This window comes from Mustela putorius, unplaced genomic scaffold, assembly GCF_011764305.1.
Source record: "Mustela putorius furo isolate JIRA1106 unplaced genomic scaffold, ASM1176430v1.1 tig00003845_pilon_pilon_pilon, whole genome shotgun sequence".
NCBI lineage: Eukaryota > Metazoa > Chordata > Mammalia > Carnivora > Mustelidae > Mustela > Mustela putorius.
In genome coordinates this window covers 63795395-63813474 of record NW_025421998.1, presented here as the reverse complement: position 1 = coordinate 63813474, position 18080 = coordinate 63795395, and the positions used below count along the sequence as shown (strand labels likewise).

Genomic DNA, 18080 nt, shown 5'->3' with positions numbered 1-18080 from the left:
TGACTGAAAGCAGTTGAAGAAAAGACCAACTGAGTTTGGCTCCGGGCCGATGGAGGGGTAGCTCCAGGGGAGCGCAGTAAAGTGCTCTATCAGAGGAGGCAGAGCTACCAGAACCAAGGCCCCAACAAAGGGTGACTATGTGATCCCCTACATCTGTACCTTGGCAGAAACTGCCATCTCCTTTCTCCTGGAACTGAGTGGAACTGGTAATCTCACAGAATCACATAAGGAATAAATCAGGCACAAGCTAAGAAGTCTAGGCTCCCAAGGTCCACATAACTAGCTGTGGAGCTCTGGACACGTTGTGACCTCACTGGTAAGAAGGGTTTAGTAATAGCACCCACTCCAAGGGGTGGTCTTAACATTCAACAGGTGAAGTCCTGCGACTATAGGGAAAGTCTCTGTGCATATCAGTGATGATGAGACGGCAGTGTTACAACAATCTGTCCCCACTGGAACCCCTCACAGCCCTTCTCCTCAAAGGTGCTCCTTGCCTCAGGGCTGGGGGGGAGGGTGGAGGAGGGGGTAAAAGAGGGAGGGGTCTGCCAGGGAGGATGGACAGGAAATCCCACCATAAAACCCTTCTTCAACAAGGCACACATACTTCTGGAAAAAGAGATGAAGAGCAGCCAGGAAGGATAGAGCTGGGAATAGAGTCTGCTTCTTTAAAAAAAAAAAAAAAAAAAAAAAAGGACTTTTTTAAATTTCCCCAGGCAATGCAAGGGAGGGGAAATAAGCATTTAACAGCATTTCCATGGTAGAACTAAGTTATCTTCCAAAGTCCTTGTGCTGGCCCCTGAGGAAGGAAAGTGTGAACCAGAGGAACAACTGGAAGGAAGCCTAGAAACAGAAAGGTGGCCCCTGGGGCAGGACAAGCTTTGACAAGACTAGGAGGGGGTGAGGTGGGAGAGAGGTCTGCACTTGAAGAGACGGATGAGGTAGTCACAGAGGAGAGAGGCTAAGGAGATGCCGCCATCCAGCATGTTGACCTCCCCCCAGCAACAGGACAATGAAACCCATCAAGGCTGGCACACGCAGCGAGACTCAAACTGGAAAGGCCGCCGAGGCCTGCTGAGGCTAGTTACTTGAGCCACCAGGCTGGCAAAGCATCCTGTTTTTGTCTTGTAGAATAAGGAAGCCCATTCTTACCAACATGTGCCACCGGAGTTCATTAGCAGCGAGGGTTCCCCAAGGACTGGCATAAATGATATGATCCCATTCTGCCCAATGAATATTTATAAGCAGACCATGTTCAAGTCTACTTATTGTGTCTTTTTTTTCTTTTTCTTTTTTTTTTGCTTTCATGGGAGGTTTTCAGTTTTCTGTCTGAGGCTTTTTAAAGCAAGACTAATTAGGGTTTTTTTTTTCCCTCCCCCCCTTCATTCAGTTGTGCAATAGCAACAGCTGTTGTTTTTTGTGTCTCATTTGGCGCTCAAGTAAAAACAGCAACTTTTTGTTTATAATAATAACAGATGTGAATAAAATTAAAAGCTGTCCATAACAGAGAAGGGAGAACTATGTCCTGAATATATGGATATATTTTTTTCATTCACTGGAAGGTACTGAATAGGTTTGACATTTTCCCAAAATGCATAAAACCTTGAGAGGTTTTAAGTTGCCGAGGTGAATTCACTGAAGCTCGTGCTTTAGAAGATAATGGTGGCTTTATTCAGAGTACTGGAACTGTAGGTTTCTGAAAAGAGATATTTCCATAGGAGCGCTATTTCCATTTGGGGCTACAACGGAGGCCAGGGTTAGGGGAGGAAAATGCAGTAGAGGGGTCGGGGGGTGTTGCTAGGCCACCGGAGAAACCCCTAGAGGAGTTTATGACTGAACAACTACATATTGCTTTGAACTGCTGAGGGAAGAAATCCCTAATTTAAGAAGAGAAAAAGAGAAGAGAAAAATGGGAAGGTTGGTTATGGTGTTCAAAGGAAAACCCAGCAGAAGGAAAAAGAGAGCAGATCTAACAGGAGTTGGAGACATTAAAACAATGTGGGAAAAGTCAACGAGGAATAGGAGATTTGGGACAAGTGCAAGGTTTAGAGCTATTTTCACGTGAGACTAGAATCCGGGTGGGAAGTGCAGAAAAAGTAGGAGTAAGCCTTGCAAAGGGTGTTGTGGCTATTCAGGAACCTGGAAGTATCAACAGATCTGGATTTTGTGTTCAGAAGATGGCATGGGACCATGCCACATGTAAGATGTTTCCCGAGATCTTAAGGTAAAGAAAAAAAAATCAACCTGCATTCCAGACATACCTGCGGGCAACTGCTGATGGGAACACACTGCTTCTTTCGACACTCTGTCTTGCCTTTCACACAAGCACAGATGGTGCAATTAACAGAGGACCACATCTCTCCATCCTACAGGAGAGAGCACAGGATTCTGCTATCAGCTGGAGGCTGATGGGAGTTAATCCAACAGGCTTGGATTTTTCTGCCAAGGAGAGCATTTCTTACCCTGAGTGAGGGATCCATCATCAGGCTAAATTATCCTGAGGTGTCTATCTCCACCTATGTGATTGGAGGATGTGTGTGTGTGTGTGTGTGTGTGTGTGTGCGTGCGCACGCGCACGCGCGTACCCCCTCTCCAGGATATAAAAAGAATTCTTGTGTGTCTAATCAAGTCATAGTTGCATCTTGCTGTTCCTGCCTTGTTTACTTAGTTTTACCCTGGAAGACAAACATGAGTTTTCATACATGATCAAGCAGCAAAGGTCTGATTTTCCTATTTGATAGAACTGAAATGTTTAAGCTCTCCCAGACACCAGAAGTCGAGATGTACAAAAGTAGTTAGTTTATTCCCAGATGGGTATAGTTATGGACCACATAGGACAAGAACATGCCAAGAACAGAGGCTAATTCAAAGGACTCTCATTGCCCAGGCAGACACCTGAGCAGCAAGCCATCCAAACATGTGGAGCCCAGACAGAATTCTTCAACATAATGTGTCCCTGCCTGTCTGATACCCTCCTCCCAAAAAGCTGGTTAGCACCTTGGAACACATTTTCTAGCCCAGAGAGGACTTTCTGAGGAATATATCTGGCTCACTGAATTTATAATATTCAATTGCCAAATACCCAGCCCCAAGAAGCCCCATTCCTCTGGAGAACACACAGGGACGTGCGGCCTCACTTGTGGAAAAGTAGATTACACACAGGAGAGATGAGTCTGAAAATAAAACCCTTCCTGTGTTGGTAAATCTAAGCAGCAAATTTCCTTAAAAACAGAGAAAGTAGCTCAGATTTTGATGACGATTGCCCCTTCTCCCCTTCCTCCTCATTTTTTGAAGCTATCTTCAGGATTGTGAGGGCCTTTTATTTTTCAGGAGAGAAAGGCCTAACTGACTGTCGTAAAGGGCATCTGACTAGTCCAAATTCTCTGAGTGCACATTTCTAGGACTTGGTGTTTCAGAGATGACTCTCTGCAAACTATTTTAGGCTTCATTACATATAGGACCCTTCGTACAAGGAGCCTTGAAAACACTTTGCCCACAACACCAGCACGACAGGGAGTCTACTACATCTGGGTACTCAGGAAACAGAGGATACCTTTATGTTTAAAGGACACATGAGAGGCACTGAGAAGCCTATGTAACTACAGCACACACATGACCCTCTTCTTTTGGCACGCCACAACATGTCTTCTTACTGATTCCATAGGGATCAAGACTCTCCCTCCAATTCTGTCAACGTTAAAGGAAATCTGGCTAAGTGCAGCATGAGGTGCTCCCATGTCTGACTTGACTCCATGGGTCTCGGTCTCATGAATGTCCTGAGGTGGCACCTTCAGGTACAGAAAGACACCCTCCACCCAACAGACCGGATGGAAAGCCCTTTGGGAAAAGGCAACAATCTTCACCCTGATGTTCACGTGGTCACTGAGCAGCTCTGCTTACAGAGAAGTACGGGGAGCCGCCGATGAGTAGCAGAGGGTCGGTGGCCAGTCCTGCTAACTCAGCTGGGCCAAGGTGCTCTCATCTTCACTCAATGGTTGGGATGACATAAACATCTCACCTGGACATCTTCCAAGTAAGAAAAAATCTCTCTTTGGAAAAGCAGCTTTGTGAAAAAGTTTTAAAGTATTAAGCTATAGAACCACGGGATCTTGGAGAGGGACATGGAGCGTCTCTGACTGAATGAGATGCCCTGGTCACTAGGGCACCCATAACAGTACCACCAGGGCAGGGCATCTTCAGCTCAGTCCCAATCACTGGCCCACCACACTGGGCCATATGTTTCACAGGCTTAAAATACTTTGTAAAACAAAAATAAAGCCAAAGAAAACCATTTTTCCAAATAGTTGCCTCTCTGCCCCAGGTGTACTTGATTTTAAATATAGGTATATATAATATTGCAATATAAATAATTACATCTGCATACACACACGAAATATGTGTCTATAAAATGTAGATAACTCTGGCCTGCTTTTTATCTGGAGCTTTTTACATTTCCATATAGTATAGTGTTTTTCAGGCGCTTGGCTTGTGACATACCCGGAAAATCTTGTTGCCAAACTTGCACACCTTGACGTCCTCTGGAGGTACTCGCAGGAGGCACTCTTCACAACACGTCTGCTCCCCTCTGAGGCAGCCCCCAGGGTGGGAGCACTTCTTCTTACATACCACAGTGGAGTCCTGGGGGCCCGGGGGCAAACCAGAAATTAAAAATGCTTTCCATCTCTATTAAACATCCCACCTGACGTTCCTTTTAACACCCCACAACTAACTGCTTTTAAACATATTCTGAAGATATCACACTGTAACTTGTTGCAATAAATCTTTCTTTCCTTTCAAAATGTTGTTTGTTGATGAGATACTTGGACAAGAAAATGAAGAAGCTATGAGAAGTGTGATGTACCCTCGCTACGTTCCATGAGTCTATAACTCATTGTTCAAGAAACTTCTGGTTCCACTCCAGCCAGCGTGTGGCAAGTAAGTCTGGCTCACTAGGGGCCTGTCAGTTTCCTTCTTGCTGGCTTTTTCCTCTTGCAAGTCCTTCATGAGCATTGCTCTCCTGGGTCTCCTCTAGGACTTTATGCCACCTTCAAGGGGTTTAGCATAAAGGCGTTATATCTAATCAAAAAAGTAAGCATTAGGAGCTAACGTTCCTCCTCAAGATGAAATTCTTTAGTGTGGGCTATGTTCACAGAAGAACTGAACAAGCAATTCCAAAACAGGCCTGGGCTCTAGGGCTCTTCAATAAAGTATGTAACCTTCACAGGCCACTTACACCCTGAGAGCGATGAGTTTATATCTGTAACTTTAAGGGATATGGCTTGCTTTCTAAAGAAGTGGCATGGTATGAACACAGTAGTCAAGTAAATTGTGCCTACTGATTTATTCAGCAACACATTGAAGTAACGTTCAGAGCTGTTTAAGAAAAGTAAACTTCTTCAGTTCCCCAGCCAACAAGCTGCAGTTTCACTGGAGTAGGTTGCCAGCTGGAAGGAATGTAAGAGCAAAACATTTCTGACACTTGGTGGCAGGCAGGGTTGGAGGAAAGCAATGTCCCAAGTAGATGGGCAATTCCCTGACATTGTGGAGTTAGTGGAAGACCCATGACAGGGAAATGAAGAAAGACCAAGCCCTCTCCTACTAGTTAGCACTGAGAGCACTTAAACAGGTTGTGTAAATCAACTGTTGATCTGTTAATCTTCTCTGTTAATCTTATGACTTTAAGAGGTACTCCTGGTATTCATCTACTATACTCTTACTGACTATCCATCTAAGATTAATATGACAATAAGATAACCCTTCCAGAAATGGCATTAGTTGTGTTTTATTTCTAAGGTTCTACCACATCAGACAATGGATAGGATTCAGCACTGGACAAGAACAGTTCATTTATTAAGTGTGTTATCTTATGCAAATCTGTCTCCTTGAGCCCAGAGTCCCCATCGTCAAAATGGAGGTGAGAATACCTACCCCTCAGATGTACTGTGCAATTTAAGTGAAATATGTAAAACACTCGGCACAGTTCCTGGCACATAGAAATTCTTATAGGTTAATTCATAAATTAGAAAAGAAATTCACTGCCAAGCTGCATGTCTTGATTTCTAGCTTGAAAACAGGGCACTCCCTAGCTCTCACGTAATACATACTTTATGGTAGCAGATTTCCCAGCTTTCATTACACACACACACACACACACACACACACCCACACAGAGGATACCCATTAGATCATAAGCCTGGGAGTAGTTTATGCAAGGAGAACATGGAGATGGAGGGATGTGCTTCTGTCTACAAGGAGTTCACAGAGCAAAAGGAGAGACAGAACCATGGGAACAAATAAATTACAATATAATGTCGCAAACAGTAAACTAGTAAAGGTATAGAGGTAACAGAAAAGAAGAGTAATTACCTACATAAGTGAGTCAGGAAAGCCTCCCAAGAGGAGGTAACGTGTGAGGTAGGCCGTTGTGTATGAAGAGGAGTTTGATAATCAAATGGAAAGAAGATGAGGACACACTCCAGGTACGTCAAATCTGAAGGCGCAAAGACCTGCTACCATACCGTGCTCAGAGAACTATTAACCAGTTTCCTGCCCCTGCCGTGGCACTGGATGGAGATGCTGGGGAGGGAAGCTCTAAGCACAGAGAAAATAACACTGATTCTCCAAAATGACTGTAGCCTGATTCTTTAAGCATCCAATTTCCCAGAGATGACTGTGAATGCATACTCTGACAAAAGACAACCTCTTGAGGAAACAATACTCATTATACTTTTTTGAGCACTGGGGCATATTGCCTAATCTTCTCTTAAAGAATCTATGAGATCTAAAGCACTGAAAGCATTACGGGTTGTCAGTCCGCTTTCCTACAATTAAGGGAACTGGGGATGTGATGTGTTTCATCAAAGGTTCAGTACCCTCAAGAGGAAGCTCTGACCTGTGAAACTCTTGGAGAGGAAGAAAAGCTTGGGGGATGGAGGCCAAAGCAAACAGAAGAAATGGCTATAATGCTTAGCATAGGATAGTGCAAACCACGGACGAGAGGAAGGAGACTGAGGAAAGTATTCTCAGGCTTAGGAAATACTCAGTGTTCAGTGCCAGGGAACAGACAGTTCAGCGCCTGTTGAGCCACCTCCCCTCCCCCGGAAGTAGTGCATGCTACTTACCAAAGCATCCCTCAAGTAATCAGGAACTTCTGAACTCTATTCCTAGCCACTGACTCATAGCTGTCATTGAGCAAAACTCCCCTCTTTCCCTCTCTAGCCCTTTAGCTATTAAAAACAAAACAACCACCACCACCACCAAAATGCATTATTCTAAATTCATGTCACTCAGATGGTTGGGTTAAGTCACTAATGAATGATCCTAGTATCTCCCATTAGAATAATTCTCTTCTTGGTTTTTAAAAATAAATCACCACCTAAGCACAGTCAATGAATGTGTAATGTGCATCCCTTTAAAATTCTGGAGCTGTGGCATTCCTTCTGTACCAGTCATTAGACCTCTGTTGCCTTTGGAAGAAAAATAAGCAATGCCTCAAATAAGATATGGTACAATGAACAACGCATAAATACTCTCTTCCCAAACTATCAGGTTTATCTTTGTGAAGAACTGTAAATCCATGCCTTTCTTTCCTCCTCAATGTGATTAAAGTCATTTTTACTGTGAGGTGTGTCAGAGAATTATCTTGGATAGTTAGAGCCAGAGAATACTGCCACATTTATGTGTCTGATTTTAGAAAGTACCTCAGGATTGCCCCCTCAGAGTTAATTCTCACCTACAGAAGCTAACTTGTAGGTCCTGGGAAGATAACAGTGAATTGTAATTTTTTATCTTATGTTCGAACTTCCTTGCAACCTTGAGTATGAGTTCAACTAGTAAAATGGTATTGATAATGCCTCCTTCCAGTAACATATTATCATGTTTGGCTATAATGTTCACACTAAAACCCCAACTGTAACCATGGCTGGACCACAGCCCCTCAGAACCACCTTACCTGGCAGGTGCATGCAGTGCAGTTATCATAGAGAAATGAAGATCCGTTATCATAAACATCACTGCGAAAGAGGCAGCTTCCAAATGGGAGGTCAAACACTTTCCTCTGACCTGGAAGGAAGCAACAGCATGGTGTAAGCAAGACAGAAGCCAGGAAGTCCCACTTCGGCATCAAAACTTGTATCACAGGGCTGTTAAACATTCTCACAAGACGAGGTAAATCAGGTGCACAAAAACAGTCCTGGGTCAGATGTTCCCAGGGAATCCCCTGAAGTCATTAATATAGAGAGCTTTTGTTATAGAGAGTTGGATTCACACTGAATCTTGTTAAGTTCAATAAATCTTTATTACCAGCATAGCGGACGAAGATAATCAGGTCTAAGCCGACCTGCCCTCATGGAGCTCACAGTCCTAGCCACTGACTCATAGCTGACATTGAGCAAAACTCCTCTCTTTCCCTCTCTTTCCCTTTAGCTATTAAAAACAAAACAACCACCATCACCACCAAAATGCATTATTCTAAATTCATGTCACTTAGATGTTTGGGTTAACTCACTAATGAATGATCCTTGGTCACTTGTAAAATGACACCAATAACGCCTCCTCAAAATAATACAGGACCCTCTCTACCTACAATTCTGATACTAGAGTATATAACCAAAAACCCTTTCTCATGATTAGATAAAATTTAGCTAAAGGACTATATTTTACACTTAGCAAGTATTGATAACCCAACTAAGATGGGAATTCCTATGCATACACCCAGGGCCTGAGTTTCTTGAAGCTTGTGAGAACTTACAGACTAAATTGGAGGATTACCTGCAAAAATACGAAATTCAGCCTTTCTCTAGGCCCTGAAGCATCAGGAATCTGTGTGCTGGCCACCCACCCCCCCCCATTAAAATCACTTCTGTTACATAACACCTTGGTTTTAGGATATTCTAGTAATAAGCAACATCCCTAGCCATATCTTTTTTCTTTTTTTGTATTTACTAAAAAAAGGAAGGTGATGCATTTTTCCCTGTTGTAAACACTGTCCTCTATATTAATCTATCAGAGATATTTTTCTATCCTTCAAGAGTTAAAACTAGTGCTGTTTCAATTCTGCAATTTTTATAAATGTGATAACCTGGTTTTCCTTTTTCTTATCTTTTCTTTTTTTAAAGATTTTATTTATTTATTTGACAGACAGAGATCACAAGTAGGCAGAGAGAGAGAAATCAAGGTCCCTGCTGAGCAGAGAGCCCAACGTGGGGCCCGATCCCAGGATCCTGAGATCATGACTGGAGCCAAAGGCAGAGGCTTAACCCCCTGAGCCACCCAGGCATCCCATCCTTTTTCCTATCTTTTATCTACATGTGCTTCATGTACTTTAGAAGAGGCAGGATCTAAATATATAAATATAGTCCTGCTTCTTTCTCCACCAATCAAAAGACATCTTCTTCATGGCTGAGCTCCAAATGACCTCCTCAGAGGTCCTTTTACCTCAGAATGAGCAGCCCCTTCCCATGTTCCCACAGCTTGTTGCTTTTACTACATTTATAGTACTCAGTACTGTGGCATGGCTGAAAGAATAAATGGCGAGCAAATGGATGGATGGATTGGTGGACTGATGCATCAGTAGATCACTGAACAAAAAGAACCTTCAACAAGTTTATCCCCCTGAACAAATGTGAACAAATGTGAACAAATGTGAACTAGATTATCACCCAATAAAAATATCATTTTTACCTAAAAACACTGATATGAAGCTGTAATCACAGAGCCTAGCATTCATTAAGCACCCCCCATAAGTGGCAGGTGATGGGTATTATCATTATTAGCAAGAGTGTAAATTCCATTATGATCCTAGGCTGTGTCACTCTGAGGGGCATTGAGTGCTCAGTGTACACAAACCTCTGATGGGTCTCTTCCTTGAAAATGAGAAAGAGAGGAAGAGAAGGTTGCAGTGCAAAAGGCAAGAGTAGGTGTTATAAATGAATCCTGGTCAAAGGAATATTTAACAGCAAATTGGTGTCCAACCAGCCAAAATCTAATTACTCTAAGATTTTAGGACCTAGAAAGTATCCTAATGTTTCCTTTTCTGTCTTTTGTTGTTTGGGTATGTTTCTTTTTACCCCCAAGGAACACAAAATCTTACCATAATCTCAAAGTCATCATGGCCCAAAATAAGAACAAACATTCAAAATAGTGGTTCAGAGACTCCATATACAGCCTAATTTAAGCCATTTCTGCATTATTCCACTGGGATTTAGGTCAGTCAAAAAAGGTCTCATTTGGGAGAATTTGATTTTTCAAGTTTTCTAAGACTTGCCATTCCTTTTGTAGTCTGTCTTATGACTACAAGTGGACAAAAAAAATCTGCATTCAATACAACAGCCATTGGTCATATGAGAAGTTTCTGAGCTGACTCAGCACATCCACAGTAACGGGCTTCAAAGCATTAATCAAACCTACTTATCTTCATTGTCAGACCCCAAATGCCAACTCCCCTGCGAAGACTTTCCTGCTTAGATGGAATGCTGTGTCCACCATGACTAAAGGCATGATGATTTCAACCACAGTGAACTAGCTAACTCCATGCCAGGGGTACAAGCACACACTGGCAACCCAAGAAGCACATATCTCAGTGGAAATGTCTTTAATCAGGCATGTCTAAACAATTCTCCCTTGTTCTTGTAATCATTTCATAGTTACTTAAAAAGGATTATGTGCGTGCATGCATGTGTGTGCGCATGTGTGTGTGTGTTTGTGCGTGTATGCGTGTATACATGTGGCAGGAAGGTACACATTATTAGATGAAGATTTGGCAGAAGAATCCCTCGAAGAAGAGAAAACTGCCTTCATTTAACAAGACATCTCTATTTGACAACTTGGTTGCAGAAAAACAGACTCAGGCTATGGCTGTGATAAGCTGGGAATGAAAAACATCCATCAACAGGATGTTCTGGAATTGAGAAAATCAAACTATGACAGAAAGAAGGGAGAAATCAAAAAAAGGTGTGGACAATAACTGAATAGGAGACGAAAGCCCAAATAAAAGACAAACAGTGGCTCTCTCCTAAAAGCAAAATAGTTAAGACCTTTTATGCATAAAGGGAGTTTAAGGTTCCATTTCATGTTGTTCGCTATCTTTCTCTTTAGTGTAATCACCCTCCTCGTTGACCACAAGCCTTCAATAAAATTTCCTACAAGAGCCTTGATTCAATAGCACCACAGAACGTGAAAAGACTGGAGAGTGAATGTCCCTGGAAGCACAAAATGATGTTAAAGGAGGAGGAGGAGGAGAAGAAGAAAAAGAAGGAGGAGGAGGTGGGAGGAAGGGAAAGGGGAAGAAGAAGAAGAAGCAGAGGTAAAGGAGGAGAGGTTATTATCTGAGGAGGAGAAGAAGGAAGAAAATAAAGAGACAAACAGCAGGAACAGAGACACAAGCCAGTGGTACCCAGGAAATGTGTTAGCCTCCTCAAGGATCCCTGGAGATGTAAGTGGGGTTGCTGGGGGATTCCAGTGGGAGATGTTCTATTGGATTCATATGATGGGGTCAAGCCATGTATATTTGAATATTAGTCTGACCTTGACTAACTCAAAAGCTTGAAGATCACATGTAAGAAGCTGTCATACAGATTATAAACAAGCGCCAAAGGATCTCTTGCCCTAGAGACTCTCCATCACAGGCTATCTCTTTTCACTTAGCGATGTGTGTGCCACTCTCCACATCACTAGGGAGGCTGAGCAGCAGCAGGTTAAAGCACAGGCTTAGGAATCACAGGGACTCATGCTCAGGTACCAACTCCATAACTCCCTAGCTGTGCCACCTTCTAGATTCTACTAGAGGTCGTATCTAGATTCTACTAGAGGTAGAATCTCCTGCAATTATACTAATCATAGCACCAATATTACACATCAGAATGATATATTTAACACCTATACAGCACAGTTTCCTCAGAAAATTTAATTAGAAAAAGCATATAAAGTGTTTTGCATGGTGCCTAGGACATAGTAAATGCTCAAAAAGAAATAGCTAATCTTCCTTTTTTGTGGGCGATTTTTTCATTGTTCTTCCCAAACATCTTGCTTTTGGTGTTATCCTCTTGCATGTTTTTGCCTCTAAAAGTAATACTGGTCTATATTCCTCCATGTGTTAACTTCATATGCCTTTAAAACACTAATTATTTCTACTGATCCTCACATGTCCAATGAAAAACAGTTTCTTCATTACTGCTCTCTCCGTCAAGAATTATTACCCCAGGTTGTCTGGCAAACCAGGTTTATGGCTACAGGGGAAGACAAGAGAGAAAAAAACCCCTTGTAGATGGGGTGCTTGGGTGGCTCAGTCAGTTAAGCATCTGTCTTCAGCTCTGGTCATGATCTCAGGGTCCTGGGATCGAGCACCGCATTGGGCTCGCTGCTTCTCCCTTTCCCTCTGCCTACTGCTCCTCCTACATAAAAAAAAAAAAAAAAGAAAAGAAAAGAAAAGAAAGAAAGAGCCCTGTAAAGACCTCAGAAAAGAGATAAACTCCTAAAATCAGAGGAAGCAAGTATTCCTAATAAGTCATGAACTAGGACAACCTGAGACCCCCAACATAACAATGTGAATGAAGACTCTCAGTAGAAACTCCCAAGAAGGAATTACATTGTTCTTTGACCTGAAAACAGTCACTCACCCAAACATTTGGGGCAGCACTGTCCTGGGGGAGTGTGGCTAAGGTGCTGAGGACAGGAGAGAATGGGACATACTTCTCTCACGCACTGTGTCCTGCCTCCCTGAAGAAAAGAGAGAGAGAGAAAAAAAAAAGCACATTTAGAAAAGTAAGTGCATATATATCATATAATCGAGATGTCTGGAACAAACCTAGGGCCTTTCCTGGTATTAGGTCCCTGTGGTGACTGCTCACATCTGTGTAATTTCTCCGAACTCTCCACTTACTCTCCCTGTAGGCCACATGAACTACACCCTCTAAAAGACTGCCCCTGAAAAGTCTATTACAGCATCACCTCTCCCCACCCAATATCACCTTTATTTATCTTTTTCCCTCTTAGGACTAGCCAACCGTCTCAGTTTGCCTGAGGCTGGAGGCTCTCAGTACTAAAATGGGGAAGTCTTGGTCAAACCAGGACAAGTTGGCCTCCCTTTCCAACCCCAAGCAAGCAAAGGAGCCCTCTGGAGTCTACAGAGACTTTTCCTCTTCTTTCACACCCCCATCTTTCTGTAAGTTCTGCAGACATCTTCCTCTAAGAATACTTCCCTTCCTGCCACTGCTTAAAGGTGTTGCTAGCATGACTCAACGAGCCTCAGATTTGAGGAAGCAGCCAGGTTGCTGAAAACGGATACGCTGAAAGCCAATATTCAGGAGAACCATTTCACCAAACTCACTCAGCTAACCAAACCTGTTTCTATCAGAAGCAGAAGGCAAATGATGGCTGGTATTGGAATGAATGGCAAAGGCTCAACTGCCTACGGGAGAAGTTACAGAGCATTTGAATTTTTCCCTGCCCCTTGTTCTCTGCCCTTTCTTTCTTTTTTTTTTTTTTCCCACATTCATATTGTTTAATAATCTACTTTCACTTGATAATATGGTCATTGTTTTGTGTCAGTACATTAAGCCTAGGTTATAATTTTTTTTCCATTTATTTATTTTCAGCATAACAGTATCAGTATTTTTTCACCACACCCAGTGCTCCCTGCAATCCGTGCCCTCTATAATACCCACCACCTGGTACCCCAACCTCCCAACCCCCCGCCACTTCAAACCCCTCAGACTGTTTTTCAGAGTCCAGAGTCTCTCATGATTCACCTCCTCTTCCAATTTACCCCAACCCCCTTCTCTCTAACTCCCCATGTCCTCCATGCTTTTTGTTATGCTCCACAAATAAGTGAAACCATATGATAATTGACTGTCTCTGCTTGACTTATTTCACTCAGCATAATCTCTTCCAGTCCCGTCCATGTTGATACAAAAGTTGGGTATTCGTCCTTTCTGATGGAGGCATAATATCCATAGTGTATATGGACCACATTTTCCTTATCCATTCGTCCGTTGAAGGGCATCTTGGTTCTTTCCACAGTTTTAGTTTTTTGACCGTGGCCATTGCTGCTATAAACACTGGGGTACAGATGGCCCTTCTTTTCACTACATCTGTATCTTTGGGGTAAATACCCAGGAGTGCAATGGCAGGGTCACAGGGAAGTTCTATTTTTAATTTCTTGAGGAATCTCCACACTGTTCTCCAAAGAGGCTGCACCAACTTGCATTCCCACCAACAGTGTAAGAGGGTTCCCCTTTCTCCACATCCTCTCCAACACGTGTTGTTTCTTGTCTTGCTAATTTTGGCCATTCTAACTGGTGTAAGGTGATATCTCAATGTAGTTTTAATTTGAATCTCCCTGATGGCTAGTGATGATGAACATTTTTTCATGTGTCTGATAGCCATTTGTATGTCTTTATTGGAGAAGTGTCTGTCCATATCTTCTGCCCATTTTTTGATATGATTGTCTGTTTTGTGTGTGTTGAGTTTGAGGAGTTCATTATAGATCCTGGATATCAACCTTTTGTCTGTACCCCTTCTTCCTCTCTGACACGCTTTCCTTCCTTTTCACCTCAGCATGCCCCCACCTCTTCTGGCAGTCAGCATCTCTCCCCTCTGTACAACTCAAAGATGCAGCATGCCCCCTTCCCCTCCTCGATGCCTCACCAGAGGCATCTGTTTTTCCAGCCTTAGCAACTTGTAATTGAATCTTCAGAAAGCTGGGGAAGGGGAAAAAAAAAAAAAAAAGCACTTTCCAGTCAATTTACATCCAACACCTCTGTAAGGCTCATGTGAAAACTATCTGGTGCAAAATGAATTGTTACCAAATTTATGAATAATTAATTTTAAGAAAAATCAGTAGATTTGGTCAATAGATCACTAGGCAAATGGAATTCCAATGGATTGGCTTCTCTGGGATTTGAACTAGAAAGCAGACTAGTAGACCCTCAGGTACCTGCTGTCTGAAACCAGTAATTTATATCTCAAGAGGCCTCAGGAAATGAGGAACTCATGCCTCAGAGAAGGGAAAGATTCCCCGCAGCCTTTCCTCACACCTTCTCCAACACTTTCTGCAATAACACCAGACGTTAGCTGTCTGGGTCATATTCACGCCTATCCCCATGCACGGCCGCCATCCATTGTTCCTGCTCTCCCCTCCTCTTCTTGCCAGTTTTGTTATTACTGTTCATTTTTTGGTATGAGTGGATGAAAAGGGTAGGGCACGTTATGTCTTTTTAAATATTTATTATTTTTAAGCCACTTTCACGTTGGATTCGTCCCCAAACCAATAGAGAACATGCAAAAAAATACCACAAAAAGCGCTTCTGTTGTTTTTACATTATTTCCAGATCAGCAAGAATCACTAAAAATCTCCTAAGAATCCCTGGTTGTTCTCTATGCCGTTCCTCACTCCACTCTGCATAAGCCTAAAGTCAGGCCTTTCACCAGACTTCAGAGGCACATAACCTGAGTCTAGGTCAGGCTCTGAGGTCTACATACACCACAAAAGCTCAGTCTAGAGGGAGAACAGAATGCTTCTTTTAACTTTTAATTTCAAAAAAATTCATCTGCGAGCCACTTCCGAAAATCCGGAAGCCTCAGGCCACCCGAGGCTGCCCGTGTGCTGGCTTCTTTAAGTGCACAGAGAACATAGTCTTTTCATCAATAGTCTCTGTTCTTGTTGGAGCAGCACCTATTTTTCAAGCATATTTTAAAATTAAAATTTTTTTAAAAGATTGCATAATTGCATAGGAGTTAACTTGTCCAATGCTTCAGAAAGCTGCCAAGAGATTATGTGGGCACTGGTCATTTTCCTTACACTAAGGTCAAAGAGCAGATTTTGCATATGTAAAACAATTGCAGTTTGTCTTTCCCAAGAGCCCATTAAAGCAACTTGAACTCCAATCTGGGTTTGCTGGTTTAGTCAAGTTTTATTTTATTTGGGTTGCAGTGTTGTGGCATAGCCCCAGTCGCGAGGCTGCATTCCAATTAATACCTCCAAAGAAGGTGCCAGCCCTTTTCGGCTCACAACCTGCTTCTATGATTTCAACTCAGCAGGGAATCTGGTTAAACTATGAGATGTGGCTGTACCGTAAACCAGGGAAGTTAAATTTGCAGAAGCGTACATTTCTGTTCCTAAAAATGTACTAATTCCTACTGCAACTACACTAATGCGGGCTCTTACAGATTATCCCAATCTCGCTAACAGGCTTCCCTGCCTCAGCGATCCTGCACTAACCCATCCTGGAAAGTTTAATATGTCCAGGATTCCTTTCTCTTTCTAACACCCATCTGTCATTTCAATACTGCATCATATATGCATTTAAGTCCTACATATGCTAAGGAGGCAGCGGTAAATGTAATATACAAAATTCACTTGCCTTCTGGAGCGTGTCCTCATGCTGAAGAGGATGATTTACCACTGCATTTGGGACAAAATTCAGGCTCAATGTCCACTACAGAAGCAATTATGTGCTCAGTAAAATTGGTTTCTTCTTCTGACATAGAGCAACACTACATTTCTCAGACTCCCTCGTGGTTAGGCCTTATGAATAGATTTTGACCAAGAGGCGGTAGATGGAAATAAAAAACATGCTGCTAGGCTTGACCCATAAAAATCTCTCATCTCAGTGCTCCGTGTTCTCCCTTTCTGTCTCTACTAGAGGAATAGAGGGGCGATCATACAAGATGGGAAGGGCCTGCTTTCACTTCCGTGTCACCATGTGGAAGTCTATCCACTAAACACTTGCAATGAACTATTTTATGAGCAAGAAATAAATTTCACTGCGTTAAAATACTCAGATGCATTAGATCTTTATTACCACAGTTAGTCTACTTTGTCAAGATAAACCATAATCTTCTCTCCCATCTCCTTTCCTCACAATACCAACCTGGAGAGGGGGGTCCAGTGTATCTGCTTTATTATCCCTAGGCACATCTGCGGCCTGCCATGTTTATGTGTACCTCTTTCCCTCTCCCCCCGTCATTGACCGCTATAAACATCCTGCTTTGTTCCAGGTCTATTTTGAGCCTCGTCTCACCTATGAAGGCTTCTAGACCCCTTCCTTTCCCAGTGACCCACTCCATCTTCCTGTATCTTTTTCTTTCTCTTATGTATGCCTGTATTTTTGACACATACATGGAAGTTTAACCCTGCAGGATAATACTGGATTTACCTCCAAACCAGATTTTAGAGATAGCGGGGACCAGTCCTCTCAGCCTAATATACTTCAGGAGAGTTGACAGACTCGAGGGAACATCTCAGTAAAAATTTCTCTAATGAAAGGAAGAGTCACCACACAGGAAGAGCCCTAGAATCTCCATGAATTTCTCAAACCACTTTGAACTACAGGATCCTGATGAGACGGTAGAGTTTCAGGGCTGTCTGCCTCTGCTTACCTTGTATCTCCTTGGGTTTTATACATGTTAGGTACTACCTAAATGTTTCTTGGTGCCGATATATCAAAAAGCAAGTCTTAACATCATCTCATACGCTGGCAGGATTCCTAGGACACCCCCACCCCATGTTTTGTTAAACATTTGAAAATGTCTATATGGGTAAAATACCCAAGGATTAACGACTATATTCTCATACGGTCAACAAGGAGAGGAATGCTAGGAACTTCCACAGTACTGGTGAGTTACGATTTCCATCATTTTTCCTTAGTTTTGTTCTGTAGAGGTGGTTGTTTTTTCTAACTGCAGATCCAAGTGCTTCTCTGATAGTAGCTGCTTTTAAAAGAAAGACATGAAACTTGTCCCAAGTCTATTGGCTGCCCCCTTACTTTTGTTTTAGCTGATTCAGTCAAGAACACAATCGGTTTGTGTCAAAGTTTACTCCAGAACCACAGTCTTACAGCATAATAAAAATCTATCTTCCTGAATATAGTAATGAGTGCAAGATGATAAAAACCACAGCCATGTGGCTTCTTCCCCCACCACTAAAGACCACTGAGAACTGAGGGCTGGAAACCATACTGTAACATCTGACGTAGCACTCATCCCCTGACCAGGATGCAGTCTGGTTCCCCAACAGGAGGCGGGGAGCTGAAGAGTACATTTCTAACCATTTAGAAACAATCAGCTACACTCAGCCACATTCTAGA

At 42.6% G+C, this 18080-nt stretch overlaps 1 protein-coding gene across 7 annotated transcripts in view; it reads right to left on the bottom strand.

Moving 5' to 3' along the window:
* The window catches only part of BMPER (BMP binding endothelial regulator), a 347002-nt gene that overhangs the window by 100240 nt on the left and 228682 nt on the right, over positions 1-18080 (bottom strand). For all 7 annotated transcript variants that reach the window (XM_045062867.1, XM_045062866.1, XM_013061473.2 and 4 more), the window contains 4 exons: positions 12612-12711; positions 7949-8058; positions 4495-4635; positions 2259-2363 (listed from right to left, as the gene is read on the bottom strand). In XM_045062867.1, coding sequence (XP_044918802.1) covers positions 2259-2363; positions 4495-4635; positions 7949-8058; positions 12612-12711 — 456 coding nt within the window. The remainder of the gene's footprint in view (positions 1-2258; positions 2364-4494; positions 4636-7948; positions 8059-12611; positions 12712-18080) is intronic.